The sequence below is a fragment of the Ipomoea nil genome, unplaced genomic scaffold, assembly GCF_001879475.1.
Source record: "Ipomoea nil cultivar Tokyo-kokei standard unplaced genomic scaffold, Asagao_1.1 scaffold0382, whole genome shotgun sequence".
In the NCBI taxonomy this organism is placed as follows: domain Eukaryota; kingdom Viridiplantae; phylum Streptophyta; class Magnoliopsida; order Solanales; family Convolvulaceae; genus Ipomoea; species Ipomoea nil.
The window spans coordinates 1519471-1534252 of NW_017616810.1; the positions used below are offsets into that span (position 1 = coordinate 1519471).

The window sequence follows — 14782 nt, forward strand, 5'->3', positions numbered from 1 at the left end:
ATCCCCACCGTTTACTCTTTATTAGCCCCTCACTCCCTTTGCTTACTCCAAAGGAAAGCGGAAAGCCGATCAGAGTTTTGTGTAGACGGTGAAAATGGTGGAGCTCACGGCGCAACAGCTGAAGGAGTACGACGGCACGGATCCGTCGAAGCCGATTTACGTGGCGATTAAGGCGCGAATCTTCGACGTCACCGCCGGCAAGTCCTTCTACGGTCCCGGCGGCGACTACTCCATCTTCGCCGGCAAAGACGCCAGCAGAGCCCTGGCCAAGATGAGTAAGAACGCCGATGATGTTTCCCCTTCCCTCGAAGGCCTCTCCGACAAAGAAATTGGCGTGCTCGCCGACTGGGAGAAGAAGTTCGAAGCTAAGTACCCTATCGTTGGTACTGTTGTTTAATCGTATTTGATTTCTGCACTGATCCGGAATCCGGATGGTTATATGATCTAGGGTTGAAATGCGTGCTGATTGCTGATTGTTGTGTACTTTGCAATCTGATGCTGTAATCTCCGCTCTGAATATTTACTTCTATGCATGAATTGAGTGTAAGAAATCAATTAACTACTATAGTCTAATGGAGTCTGAATTATTATTACTCAATCGAATGTAATAATCTGAATTATCTGCCAGGACTATAGACACATGTCTATGTTGCTATGTTCTACTAGTCTGTGATGCCATTATGTCAACAACTTTTGTATCAGATCAGGTTTCTTTATTTAGAGATATATGAAGGAAATAATGATCCTAGCTTTATTAGCTGGTCTCTTGGAAAATTTATCTAAATATGTGATAATTCTATTTGTATGTAGAGATCCAAAGTTCTTAGTGGACATGAATTGGCCCTAATTTGATTTTATTGGGGTGAGATTCCATGAAACTTTATTATCTAGTCTAGGTTAATATGATTATTCCAGGCAGTTAAAATAGCATGGTCTCTGATGGCATGTCTTGCAAACTGTATGCTTTTGTGTCTACTGTTGTAATAGGGGATCAATTGTTGTACAAAAAGTTTGATATTATTTCAATATGTGGGTAGTGCAATCGTTATATCACTCAACATAATACACATAATTCATGTTCATATTGCACAAAATTCATGTTCATTATATCGTGTTTATGTGTATGTGTATTATGAACATGAATTCTGTGCATTATGAAGTCAAATTCTGTGTATTGTGGTCCATGATTGCCTGGGTAGTGGTGTAGGAGTAAAAAGAAGGCAACTTAGGAGTTCGTTAGTAACTATTTGTGTTTTTGTATTTGAAAATTTTGAAAAACAAGAAAAAAGTGTTATTATTTTTTTGAAATGAATATCTGTGCAAGTAAACATGTTTTCTGTTTTCTATTCTCGTGTTTAAAATTCTTCCATTAGTAAACGAACCCCAGGCTTCCCTCCACTCTCATCAAGCCTAATGTGATGTTTCCTTTTAACGATGTTGTTTTTTCACCTGATTCCACAATCAATATACAGTCTCAAAATTTTCATGGTGGCTTGGCTTGACATTTGCCTATAGGGACAATTCATTCATTTTCCTTATATCATTCACCATGTTGTTGTTCTCCATTTCATTGACTATGTTAAGGATGCTACTTATCTTAGCATGGTCTGCATATTACATCTCAATCTTCCCATTTTGAGGGCTTATTACCCTGAATCACTGATTCTAATTGGGTGGCTGAAACAATGGATAGATCAGATCTTCCATTGCAAGATTTTTGCTTTTTCCTTGGAAAACTCACGCATCTCATGGCTAAGAAAGTCTTAGTCCAGTGTGGAGTCTGAATGCCATTGTTGACATGCTTAGCAACTTACTAGATTATGTTAGTCTCCTCAAGGCTACATGCGTTCATCATTCTATAGTATAGCTACAGCTCTTTCCTTTGTTAGCCAGAGTGGAATCCAAGTTACACATCATGATGTTTATCACGAGCTATCCAAATATATTTTTTTTGGTCAGGTCATGAGGTGTCTTGAGCAGGTCTTAACTATAGGAGACACTTTTAAGCACGTACCATACTCGGACTAATCTCCATTCGCACCGGTCCGGCCCAATTAAGGGGCAAAGTGCTACCCAGAATGGTTTTTTTCATACGAGAGTGTGTTTGAACTTCCGACTTCTTTTAAGAGATGAGAGTGCACGGTCACTACTCACGCCAACCAAACCGGTTGCTATCCAAACATATTGAGACTTGACAATACATTACTCAATGTCAATTTGTCAATATGCTCCCATTCTTCTCCCTACATATTGAGACTTGACAATACATTCCTCGATGTCAATATGTTCCCATTCTACTCCCCCCACTTTCACTACTTGCTTTTTTGTCATACTTGACCCTTGAGTATCAATTTTTCTTGCCTGAGCTTTCTTTTGATCGAGTTTGAGTTCCCTCTAATGGTTCCTCTCCATAAATATCAACATCAATGTCATCCCCAAATACGTTAGGTGAATATTCATCGTTTTCACCCACAAGCCATTCATTATCATAATGGTAATTTATCAACTAACACATTTTCTTCATCATTTGTTAGGGATTTCAATTTTTTTTTTTTTTTTGAAAGACAGACATTTCATTAATTCAAATGCCTATCCTTTAACCTTTTATTATACATGATATCCTCATAGTGATCATATAAGTCAAGCGATTTCTTCTCTTTGTGTGTATGTGATTTAAAGTACCCTAATTTCGCACCTCTAGATGATGGGCAAATAAGACCCAATACTAAGAAAACAAATGTTTGTAGCTTTGAAGTGTCATCTCCATATTGAATCTGTAGGAAAAATGCAAAGGACCAGTTTTCTCTGTAAGTGTTTGTGGCCAGGGGCAGACCAGAAAACCATTTGAGTGGGGGCGAAGTTTAAATGATGTTAAAAATGTTAATGACAAATATCAAACACACATAATAAGGTTCAAATACAAAATATATTATAATATAATATTTTTTTAATCTTTGTTAATCCTGAACGTTGATCTTGGTTAGATAAATAGCTCTACCTCATTCTACGCTGAGCACTTCATTCGCATAAACATTTGGAAGAGACAGATCCATGAGGCCATGACTTTCAATTGAAACGCATGTGATCATCTATCTATTTAAAGATACGGAGTAATTCATTTCGTACGTTTTGGATGTGAATCAACTTTTCAAGTAAAATAACAACCATAAGTTCAATGGGATATTTTTATTATATTTAAATATACCCGTTTGAACGATTTTCATAAAAAGTCAAATTTAAAATCTTATAGTTATCAAATTAATCACACGATCAATTTGATTGGAGAATATTTCAAATGTAGTATTAGTCAAATGTAAGTGCGCATAAAGTATCTGCTTACTTTGGGTTTAATCTTTACACTGTTGCAGCCGAAATATGAATCTTGTCACTTCTCTCAAATACTACTTATTAAAACATTAAACTAAGTACGTGCGTTAGAAACATAACTTTTTCAAATTAACCAAATTCAGTCTAACTTATTATACTCCATTTTTTATATGATGTCATTTTAAATTAAATTTGGTTTATTTGAAAAAAAAAAAAGTATGGAGTAGTTTACACTCAAAACTTTAATAATAATAATAATAAGAGTAAATACCCAAAATGGTCCCTCGACTATAGCTAAATTCACAAATTGGTCCTCGACTTTCAATTTCAACCAATTAAGTCCTTAACTTTGCAATTTTGACACGATTTGGTCCTCCATCTATTTGACCGTTTGTTAACCGCGATCTTTGAGGATATATATGTAATTTCACGTGCAAAGCTCAAGAGAACGCTCTTGGAGGTGACATCATTGTTTCAGACGGGGAAGTGCTTCTCTGCTTACTGCTTGGGGATCACGAGCCGGTTCAGCTTAGAGAACGCTCTTAGAGGTGACAGCGCCGTTTCGGAGGGGGGAAGTGCTTCTCCGCTTGCTGCTTGGAGATCCCGAGCCGGTTCAACTTGTCTACTTCGCTTGAAGTCACGGCTTTCTCGAAGAGCCACTCTAGGGACTTCGGCGATCTATCTATCAAAAGCTATAATCTCTCCGGCATGGGGTGCAGCGCCGACAGTGGATTCAAATGTAATAGTGCGGTCTAGAAATGCAACCGGAACCTTAAAAAACCGGCGATGGACCATGAATTACATATATATCCTAAAAAAGCGCAGTCAACAAACGGTCAAATCGACAAAGGACCAAATTGTGTTAAAATTGCAAAGTTAAGGACTTAATTGGTTGAAATTAAAAGTCGAGGACCAATTTGTGAATTTAGCTATAGTCGAGGGACCATATTGGGTATTTATTCTAATAATAATATTTTTTTTAGATAATCATAATTCTTTACTAGGTAGTATATTCTGAAAATTAATTATTCTCGTCATATAACTTCAATCCAGTGATCATATATTTAAATTGATATCGATGACATTACGTAGTAGTTGAAAAAAAAAAGATTTTATTAAAGAAAGTATATTAATGTTCATGCTTAATAAGACCGACATAAACGCAGTAGTGTATACGGAAGTTCCTGGGCTCAGTAAAACTGAGGATTTCCCAAAGTTGAGCATTCAGGTTTGGCAGTTAGGTGAGACCCCCAACTACCTTTGAATTTCTCGCCGCTGTTCGCAGAGCTCCAGAGGTGAGGATTTGATTGCACGAGCAATGCTGAGTTGAAACCAGATTTGATATTTATAGTGTGTGTATTAATATCCTGGTCAACCCAAGCTGAAGAAGCTCAAGAATCAAGATCCCCCTCCAATCCCCATATCTGAGAAAGTTGACCCACTGTTCATGTTATCCATCTTGCAAGCCCAAAATCCGCCATTTCTGAGCTGGGATTCAGGGATTCTTGTAATGCCCAGTTGAAGAAGCTAAGCAGATTTGATCTCTGGAAGTTGAAGATCCCCATTTCTGAGAAAGTTGACTTCTTTGATACATTTTTTCACATTCTCTATCCGATTTCTGAACTGGGGTTTCTCTAATTCTTGCATGGGGGAGGAAGAGAAGATCCCCATTCAAAGCAACCAAGTGGAGGAAAACGAGGGAGATGGAGGGAAAAGGGGGTGGGGGTGGGGGTGGGGGCCAGTGTATTGGCTGAGAATGCTGGCCAAGGAAACGCACTGGAGCTTTGTGTTTGGGGTGGTGGTGGTGTATGGGATCAGCCAGGGATTCGGCGGCGCGTTTGGGCGCGTTAGCACGGAGTACTACATGAAGGATGTGCAGAAGGTGCAGCCCTCTGAGTCTCAGGTGTATACAGGGATTACTGCCATTCCTTGGCTTGTGAAACCGCTCTGGGGTCTCCTCACTGATGTGGTTCCCATTTTGGGATATCGCAGGAAGCCTTACTTCATTTTTGCTGGTAAACCATTTCTTATTTATACATATATATATATCTCTCTCTCTTTGATTTTACCTGTGTTTTGTTCTATAATGCTATATTAGATGCAGTAATTCTGTAATTGATAGCTTTGCCTCATGAAAAATGGTGTTTGATTAGTTTGACTTGTGGAGGAGCTAGCACTTAAGTTTTGCATTTGCACCTAAAGATTCTTTTTTTTTTTTTTTTGAGTGACGATGGAATCGCTACTTGAGGGTGTGCATCGATTAAACCCCACCTTGTAGCCCTAGCCGGCAAAGGATCACAAGGAGTTAAACCAGCCTAGATTGCCTGTAGCTGACCAGCTCAATTGCTCAAACCAAAAAGAAGGCTAATAGGCCGCTCGATTAAATCCCGTCTTGTGACCCTAGCTGGCAAAGGATACAAGGAGTTAAACCAGCCTAGGTTGCCCGTAGCTGACCGGCTCAAACCAAAAAGAGGCCAATAGGCCGCTTCCTATGAGGAGTTGAACTTGTAATCTTGTGGTTACCAAGTTCACAGTCTGACCATCTTGGTTAGTTGGGGTTGCCCCTAACGTTTAGTGTGTGGCACATGAAATGTGAAGCAAACTTACTGATTAGTCAATGTTAAAGCTAAGTGGTAATCATGTATGGTGATGATATGATGAACTAATTTACTAAGTAAAGAAGCTCAAAATGGAAAGCTAGCTTTTGTTTGTCAAGCTATAGCTATGCGGTAAACAAATTAATGGTGCTATATGCTTCTAGTAATGTAACTATGCATTTTATATAGGAAGAAAGATTGTAGAAACAATTGTATATAGGGAAATGATATAAATTGCAAAGAAGAAAGCTTCAATTTGGAGTATCTGTTCAATTTAAAGCGAGTCTTCTGCAAATGGAAGTTTGAAATTCAAGACTTTATAAGAACGTGTATTGGCAAATATATTGAAAAGATTGGATATAATAATCCAACAAATTAACTAGTCTAACCCATGGCCTTATAAACTCATATGATCTCTCTTATTTTATCAATGTGGGACTCTTAACAGTCAGCAACCATAAACAACAAAAATAACAAACTGATGGAACATTGGAATTGAACTTTTATTTGGAACGTTTTCTCTAATGTAGGGAATTGAATTTGGTAATTTCAGGTTCTCTTGGAATTGTCGCTATGCTGTTCTTATCATTGCACAAGAAGCTGCATATTGTGCTCGCACTGCTCTCCTTAACAGCCGGAAGTGCCGGGGTTGCAATTGCTGATGTCACTGTTGATGCGTGTGTGGCACAGAATAGCGGTACCCATCCTTCCCTTGCAGCCGATATGCAAAGCTTATGTGCCTTGAGTGCCTCTATTGGTGCACTAGTCGGGTTCTCTTTAAGTGGTATTGCTGTCCATGTAATCGGGCCTAAGGTTAGTTTTACTTGCACTATTTGTACTTAGCTTCAGTGATTTAACTGCAAAATTCTGAGACCGTGAAAATGCAATTGTTTGCTTTTCTGTTTTTTTTTTTTTTTTTTTTTTTTTTTTTTTTTTTTTCTCGGATTCAAAGGGGGTGTTTGGCTTGTTGGCTATACCATCAGGGCTCGTGTTTTTTGTTGGAATTTTGCTCGATGAACCTAAGACACACAATTTCCGTTATCAACAGGTATTAAATATTTAAATCCTATTGTTTACTATTTGGTCGTTTATTTTGATCAATGTCTAATCTCCTAATCCAACTTCAGGTAAGCCAGAATTTTGTGGATGCTGCAAAAGCAATGTGGAGAACTTTGAAATACCCTGCTGTTTGGCGGCCATGTCTGTATATGTATTTGTCCCTTGCATTGAGTTTCGATATCTCTGAAGGAGCGTTTTACTGGATGACAGATGCGGAGGGAGGACCTCGTTTTTCGAAGGTACATAGATATGATGATTCCATGTTCTTTTAGCATTACGTGCCTGTGACCCTATATTCCTTGTTACTTTATAAAGCTAGATTTTGTGGGAACCACTATTTGAAAAATGAAAAATGCCTGGGTTTGGGGGTAACCCCAGCCAAATTGGTCAGACTCTTGACTTGGTTATCACAAGGTTACAAGTTCGACTCACAACAGGAGCGGTCTATTGGCCTTCTTGGTTTGAGCTAGTCGACTATGGGCAACCTATGTTGGTTTACCTCATTGTGGCCCTTTGCCGGGTAGGGTCACAAGGCAAGGCGGGTTGAGTAGTGGCTGTGGGTGCCATATGCCTTTTGGCTCTAGCACTCGGCAGAAGGCAATGACTTAGGCCCTGTTTGGTAAAATAGTTAGCCTATCAGTCAATTTTGACTTATTTGACCACTATTAGCTGTTTGACTTGGTTAAACAATCAATATGAATGTTTGATTAATTAACTTTTTGTAAAAACTTATTGTTCCAAAAAGCTGCTCAAAGTAGCTTTTTTGATAAGCTTTTTGAGAAAGTCATTTTGTATGTAATCTAACAGCTAATTTACCAAACACTTTTTTTACAATCAGCTAATGTTATCAACTAGTCAAACCTACTAACTTAATCAGCTAACAGCCATTTTCCAAACTCCCCCTTTATAGTGTTAATAAGCTCTATAATTATGTTACTTATGCAGGAGAGTATTGGTTACATATCTGCTATTGGAGCTGTTGGATCTCTGTTGGGCGCTATACTTTACCAGTACGGATTAAAAGACCACCCGTTTAGAGAACTGCTCTTCTGGACTCAGTTACTATTCGGTCTCTCGGGAATGCTGGATTTGGTGTTCATACTACGCCTAAACCTGAGATTTGGCATACCGGATTACTTTTTTGTGGTGATAGATGCCAGCATTTCTCAAATGATAGGCCGGCTCAAGTGGATGCCCCTTCTGGTACTAACCGCTAAGCTCTGCCCTCCCGGCATCGAGGGCACATTTTTCGCCTTGCTCATGTCGATCGACAATTCTGGACTTCTTACATCATCGTGGGGCGGAGGCTTCTTACTCCACATCCTAAACGTCACAAGGACGCAGTTCGGTAAACTCTGGCTAGCCGTCTTGATAAGAAACATACTAAGAGTCACTCCTCTTTGTCTGCTGTTCTTGGTCCCGAGAAGCGACCCCAACTCTTCCCTCCTCCCGAGTGAAGTTCTGAGCTCGAGGGATGGCGCTCCCGAGGCTCCTGCATCACCCCAGGACCAGAATGTCGAGCTTGTTTCCCTCGTGGAGAACATGGATAACGCGAGATAGCCCGAGGTAAAAAAAAATTTAAAAAAAAAAAAAAAAACGCAAATCTTTAAGTAAAAAGAATTTGATTCTTATGCAGGCTGCTACTTGAACTTGAGAAGATACATAGATACTATAGAGCACAAACTTTCCTAGTCCCACACTGCTATTCCTTGCAAATTCATTCATTTTGCATTTGAGTTTTAAATGGTGTAATTGATTGGCAAGAGAGTTTGTTCCTGTTTTTACTTTCAGTTCATTTTTGTTACTGTAAGCAAATTAGTTTATGCAGAGAGAGAGAGAGAGAGAGAGAGAGAGAGAGAGGCTACACAATGAAAACCCAAGGTTATTATAATACATACTACATACATGGTCATTATTAAGTATTTTTTTTTGTTCCATTTTATCTGTCTTATAAGTCTTTTAGTCATATACATCATAATAGCAACTTTGAAAAAATTTAGATTTTTAGTTTATTGGCTTATAGTCCATGAATATAACACTTAACTCCGCATTAAAAAATATGATCAAAATAGAATCCATAAAGCCATAAAGGTATTGTCCTCCCATGCATATTCATGCCTAACCCTAACAACCTTTGCTTTTGCCTCACATGATCATCCTACCACAATTTAATGCATTCACTTCCTTCTTGTTTCTCATTCAAACTGCCAAGAAACTTTACAAATCACCCATACAAAATTCCCTTTATAAAGGATACTAAATGAAGCTCTCTTCACTCTCACACCCCACATTTGAGTGTCTCCCCAATACCATGTTGCCATTTCATAACATTCTCTGGAAATTCATGCTTGTCCTAGCATGGATAGCCCCAGCTTGCCATGGAGGTGGAGGTGGAGGAGGAGGAGGAAGATACGTGCGTGATGCTTGCAGTGTGACTATACACCAGGACCTCTGCATACACTCCCTCGCACCGTTTTCCAACAAGGCCAAAAACCACCCTGACAGATGGGCACGGGTAGGGCTATCTGTGACCATACGTCAAGTCAAGGCCATTGCGGGGTCACTTTCAAAATTGAAAAGCCAGGGTTCCCTAAGAGGAAGAAGCCAGATAGCGTTGGGGGACTGCGTCGAGTGCTTCGAGGATGCCCTGGACAGCCTTCACAGGTCACTCGGGGTGCTGAGAAAGCTGAATGCCAAGAATTTCACCACACAAATGGGAGATGTTACAACATGGATGAGTGCTGCCCTCACCAATGAGGATACTTGCTTGGATGGTTTTGGTAGGCCAAAGAGAAAGAAGGTTAGATGGTTGGTAAACAAAGTCACAAATGTGAGTTACTTGACTAGTAATGCCCTGGCTTTGGTTAACAAACTAGCTACAACTGGCCCTCAATGCCTACACCATTGACTTGCAAGTTGCAACTGCACCACTCCTAATTTTACTTTTCTCTAATACTTATTTTAGTTTTCTCTTTTGTTAACGAATAAGGCTGTGCCATTGTATTTTAGCTTAGTACTTGGTTTAATCCATTGCTAAAATTGAGGAATTGAAAGATTTGGTAGGCTACAAATAATCACCACCCACTAGTTAGGTAAAAGTAAAATTAGTGAGAAACCAAAGAAAAGAATATATACAATATATTATTCTATTTATAATAATAGCTTACAATAGATTGCAGTAAAGACCCTATATTTATAGGAATATTGGGTTAAGTCATTCCTATAAACAAGGCTAAAATTTCCCAGTAACAATGGGTGATTGGTTTCCCCCTCCTATGAATCCAAAAAACCTTATTATCTCCACCATGGCAAATCATATTGTGGACCACTAATACATGCTCATTTCTAGTATACTAAATGTTCATTATTATTAATTAAAAGTTCATTTTTAAGCAATATACTTAAAATAAACCTTCAATACACTAAAAATGAACCTTATGTCAGTGATTCACCTGGCAACGTGGACCATAGTCCACGGTATAAGCATGGCCACTATCATCATTGTTGATTATGTTTAAAGAAGAAATGGAAATTGTCATATATGAAATAAATTGATGCATGCCTAGAGTTCCATGAGTGAAATATGGCAGATTCATCCACAGCCAGTTGATAATAAACACACAAACATAACTTAACAACAAAGTAAACCATGAACTTTGAGACCATTGCTTTGGTCTGCAACAAAGCACTAAAAGCAATTCATACTCATATGAGTGAGATAACTCCGGAGGATGAAAAACCAATTCATTACTTTAATAACTACAGAGCATAATGAAGTTGGGCATTCATTATACAAGCCAACACAAGCCTAAGATCCAGTGGTTGGACGAGATACAAACTAATAGGGAAAGTAACAGTCAACTTCCATCTGATGCTGCAAATAGTAGGCTATGTGCATTAAGATTTAAGAAAGAAACTACAGTAATTGATGCATGATAAGAAGAAACTACAGTAATTGATGCATGATAAGAGTATTTTGATCAAAGATCTGCACAGCTGTTAACAGCATTCACTATACCAATTTCTCTTCATAGTAGCCAATATGATTGCATATGGAGGATGGAGACTATCATTTCATATACCATATCAGTTTGAGGCCAATTTTTTCAAATGTTGCAACGTCTTCTGTTTTATCCACTGCCGATCGTAAGGCAAGTACGCCTGAATTGAGTGATCATAGCTGCAAGATGGAAAAAAATCCATGAATAAATTGCATTTCATAGGATAGTGAAATTTCAGCATGCATTGTGTGTGTATGATGCAGGTTGATATCTTTGACACAGAAAAGGAGCAAAGCTGTGGATGAACTAAAGACACCTTGAGCATATATGCACGATGTGCCCTGATACTAGTTTAAAGAAATTATCTTAGTACAAACCAAGTCCAATAACCTGCGCTGGAAACTAGAATCAGTGCCACCAACAAGCTCTCTGGGTTAACCTCTTTCCTCATGCCACTTATGGTAGTTGAGCTGCTTTTTTTATTTCCTCTTCTTTTTCCCCTTCTATTTATTTTTTTATTTGATGGTGCAACCAGGTGAAAGGGGGGAGGGGAGTACTGAGAATGAACCTAAGTTTCCATGCATGAGACATGGACATATATTCTGTGTGTTTTAAATGGGATTCCATGCCATTATGCAAGTGCACATGCACATGCACATGCTTGTGTGTGCATCTAGAGGGTGAAGAGTGGGGAGGAGGAGAGAGAGAGATATACACTAGTGCACTCATGTCTGCAAGTCCATCAATAAAATTGTAAAGATCAGAGATATCATAAGAGATGTTTCTTATAGCTGGGTTTAACTCCTTCAGCTTTCTTTCATATAGAGCACAAATTCCTGCACCAAAACAAGGAAAAGCCTGTTATCAATTTATCATAACATTTTAACAGTGTCCCTAGTTAAGAATGCCCCATGGCTAATTCATAAAAGTTTAAATACTTTGCTTCCAATGTATTGCCATCAACCAGAAAAGACAACAATGAAAGGAAAGCTCAAATACATGGAGGCTTTCCAGAGAATTTGTGCTTAGAGGAGTTGGCTACCCTGTGCAGAGGGGTAAAAGATAAATGTGTGAGGATCTTTTTTTTTTTTTTTTGGTATGAAGAAATGTCTGCAGTTGGTATAGAATTCATCAGCTCCATGAAAATCTTTCAGCAAAACATTTGTCAGCAGCAACACGGAGCATTTACTTCTAAATGACTTCAAGAATGAGTGGAATTGCATAATGGAAATGCATTTGGGATATGTGCATTTGAGGTAAAGTTTAGTTTTTGAAAATTATTTAAAATCATGTCAAATGCATATGCCATATGCATTTCAGATATGGGTTGACTCAAACACATTTCAGAAATAAGTTCTTCCCCCTTTTGTCCAGATTTCAATGGGCCACATGATTGATCAAGTGTTGAAACTTTTACTAAATGAAAAGTGATGAAATTGAAAAAGAATTGTGAAAGGAAGCAGGGTAAGAATGAAGAATTAGGGAATTACTCCTAGAGTTTTGAACCATTGAATCAAGATTTCCCCTAGACATCATACTTAAAACATTGCATTTCAGGATGCTGTAGAGAGGATAATGCTGAAATTTTATTCAAATTGAATACCAAAGCTAGAAAGCTAAATAGGGGTATTTATATAAACTCGAAAGACATAACCCTACTCAAATAAGACTCCAAAATTAATTCAATTACTAGAATCCCTACTCCCAGCACGACTCAAATTACTAAAACAAAGGTTCTTGGTAATATAAACTCTATGATGTTGGACCATATTTTCCAGAGTTTAAGCAAACCGCAAATTTTAAGCAAAAATAAATAAATAAATAAATACCACCAATCGAAACAGTTTCTCTTTAACTGTTTCAGTCCTGCATCAACAGGTTTTGAGAAAGTATCCAAAAAAGCTATAAAACCAAGAGCTGATAAACAGTGATAGGGTGAATGTAATCTTAGACCCACACATTTAAATTTGTTTTTCTTCTTTTCCTATTCAGTAGATTCAAGAAATCATAGGAAATAGCCATTTGATTAGTAGAAACATCATCAGTAAGGCAAAAACCACAGCCATCCATAGTAGCAAGTTAAGCAACTTAATTGCAAAAGCAGCAGAAACAAAGAAAAACATAAGAGAAAGGATCTAGTCATGCAGAAATTAGCAAAACACAATTTTTTTTATTTTTTTATTTTTTTTTGACGAGCACAATTTAAAATATTAGATTCAGTTATTTAAGTGCAAATTAAACATCATTGCAATTACATCAAGGACTAGACTTGAGAGCCAAATAAAAAGAAAGTGCATCTTCAAAGGCAAGAAAGGAGATGAAGGGAAAAACATAAACCACAAAATTCTGAATCTTTTATCAGATGACACAAATATGTTTGACATTTATGACATGCAATAGACCAAGAATACTGCAATTTATCAAGAACCAATAAACCAAAAATCACCATAGAAAGGATCCTAGCACAACTCTCCATTACTATGAACTTTATGGGGTCTTAATAAAGGCATATGATGGCCCATTAGGCCATTACCAATTCCACTAGGTGATCAAAATCCTAATGTTTCCTTTTAAATCTTTTTTTTTTCTTTTTTCATTTTGAGGGGCATAGAGTCAAAAGGAATGAAGTTAAGGATATAGATCATCACAGTCACCACATGACACGTACCATCCATTGCTTGAGTGATGGAATCATAATCCATAAAAGTGCGAGTTCCTCTATGCTGAGATGTTTGCATGAGAATAATAGTGTGTTTATTTGCCTGCAAAAAAAAAAAAACCAAAGACAACATGAAAGTATGCCAAGAATAAGTCCATGAATTTTAGGTCTCGATTCACTAACAACCCTAATACATAATACATCAAGCCTAGCTATAGCCAATAGCAAGAGAGAATTTTTTTTAACTATAGCCAAGCGGGTAAAAATAAAAATAAAAAAGACAATTCAACAAGTACAGAAAGTGAAGTGGAGGCTAGGTTGATCCTTAAAGGGAAGAGTCATAAAAACTCCTCTCATACTTTAATTCCCACTGGCTTGCTTCATAATCAACAAAACTAAATCTTAATATTCCCAACTCTACTACTCAGTCTACTCTTGCTTCTCCTAGTACTCAACTTCTACACCACTATTAATTAATTCTTCAAAAAGAGTGCAACATTCTCAATGAAACCAAAAGTAAAACTACGCCAATATAGTGAACACAACTATTGTCAGTCTATTCAATCATAATAACCAAACAAGAAATCAAACACATTACAAAGGTTCCAGAAGCCCAAAAAAAAAAAATTAAATTAAATAAATAAACCAAAAAAAAAAAAACATCTATTAGAATTCCAGAAGCCTTATCTGACATATACAGTACATAGAGAAACTACTGTTGAAGTGATATCAACTATGGAAACCCTAATATTTGAGAGGCACTAAAAAAAGTTAAAAATTAGAAAACAATACTCGGCTAAATCGTATGAAGCGTAAATAAAGGAAAATCGGTGGAGACATTACCATTGGTTACGATGGAAGATCAAAGCCAAGTTTATGAAGCCTTTGGCGACGTTTTCAGGAGAGTGTTAAGTAGAAATGGGAGGAGTTTGGAAATTTGGGCAGATGTTTATCCAAGTCTGCGTTTGGTGACCCGGTTCGGAATTACATGTAAACAGTAAACATATTTAGATTGCTTTTGGTTGGAATATGAAATTTGTAATTGGAATAGGAATCAAATATTTAGAATGAGTTTTAAGAAAAGTAGAGCAAATGTGCAATGCTCCCTAAAAAAATAATAATTGAAATAAAAATAAACA

The 14782-nt window shown here is 37.5% G+C and overlaps 4 protein-coding genes across 6 annotated transcripts; 3 read left to right on the forward strand and 1 right to left on the reverse strand.

Moving 5' to 3' along the window:
• Positions 1-754, forward strand: LOC109171956 (probable steroid-binding protein 3). The gene has a single exon (XM_019321071.1). The coding sequence runs from the start codon at positions 95-97 to the stop codon at positions 395-397; it is 303 nt and encodes a 100-aa protein (XP_019176616.1). The 5' UTR covers positions 1-94; the 3' UTR covers positions 398-754.
• Positions 755-4475: 3721 nt separating this feature from the next.
• On the forward strand, positions 4476-8902 carry LOC109171947 (probable folate-biopterin transporter 2). The gene is made up of 5 exons (XM_019321061.1): positions 4476-5342; positions 6478-6737; positions 6877-6972; positions 7052-7222; positions 7929-8902. The coding sequence occupies exons 1-5, from the start codon at positions 4973-4975 to the stop codon at positions 8541-8543; spliced, it is 1512 nt and encodes a 503-aa protein (XP_019176606.1). The 5' UTR covers positions 4476-4972; the 3' UTR covers positions 8544-8902.
• Positions 8903-9019: 117 nt separating this feature from the next.
• On the forward strand, positions 9020-10246 carry LOC109171952 (21 kDa protein-like). Its single transcript, XM_019321066.1, has one exon. It carries the CDS (start codon positions 9244-9246, stop codon positions 9889-9891), a length of 648 nt encoding a protein of 215 aa, XP_019176611.1. The 5' UTR covers positions 9020-9243; the 3' UTR covers positions 9892-10246.
• A 463-nt stretch (positions 10247-10709) lies between these two features.
• On the reverse strand, positions 10710-14728 carry LOC109171955 (enhancer of rudimentary homolog). 3 transcript variants are annotated; one of them, XR_002052670.1, is made up of 5 exons: positions 14487-14728; positions 13653-13746; positions 11700-11820; positions 11002-11163; positions 10710-10857 (listed from the first exon to the last, which is right to left on the reverse strand). XR_002052670.1 is itself a non-coding variant. In XM_019321070.1 (4 exons), the coding sequence occupies exons 1-4, from the start codon at positions 14487-14489 to the stop codon at positions 11070-11072; spliced, it is 312 nt and encodes a 103-aa protein (XP_019176615.1). In that variant the 5' UTR covers positions 14490-14728; the 3' UTR covers positions 10710-11069. The 3 variants fall into 3 exon arrangements, 1 of the variants encoding a protein (XP_019176615.1); XR_002052669.1 differs by having other exon boundaries at positions 10710-10921; positions 10953-11163; XM_019321070.1 differs by having other exon boundaries at positions 10710-11163.
• Between the last annotated feature and the right edge of the window lie 54 nt (positions 14729-14782).

Coding starts and splice junctions, on each gene's coding strand:
- LOC109171956 (XM_019321071.1), top strand. CDS start 95: ATGGTGGAGCTCACGGCGCAACAGCTGAAGGAGTACGACGGCACGGAT.
- LOC109171947 (XM_019321061.1), top strand. CDS start 4,973: ATGGGGGAGGAAGAGAAGATCCCCATTCAAAGCAACCAAGTGGAGGAA. Junction 5,343..6,477: donor GCCTTACTTCATTTTTGCTG/GTAAACCATTTC, acceptor TGGTAATTTCAG/GTTCTCTTGGAATTGTCGCT. Junction 6,973..7,051: donor ACAATTTCCGTTATCAACAG/GTATTAAATATT, acceptor ATCCAACTTCAG/GTAAGCCAGAATTTTGTGGA.
- LOC109171952 (XM_019321066.1), top strand. CDS start 9,244: ATGAAGCTCTCTTCACTCTCACACCCCACATTTGAGTGTCTCCCCAAT.
- LOC109171955 (XM_019321070.1), bottom strand. Junction 11,821..13,652: donor CATCACTCAAGCAATGGATG/GTACGTGTCATG, acceptor GTTTTGGTGCAG/GAATTTGTGCTCTATATGAA. Junction 11,164..11,699: donor GCAGACATGAGTGCACTAGT/GTATATCTCTCT, acceptor TCCATCTTGCAG/CTATGATCACTCAATTCAGG.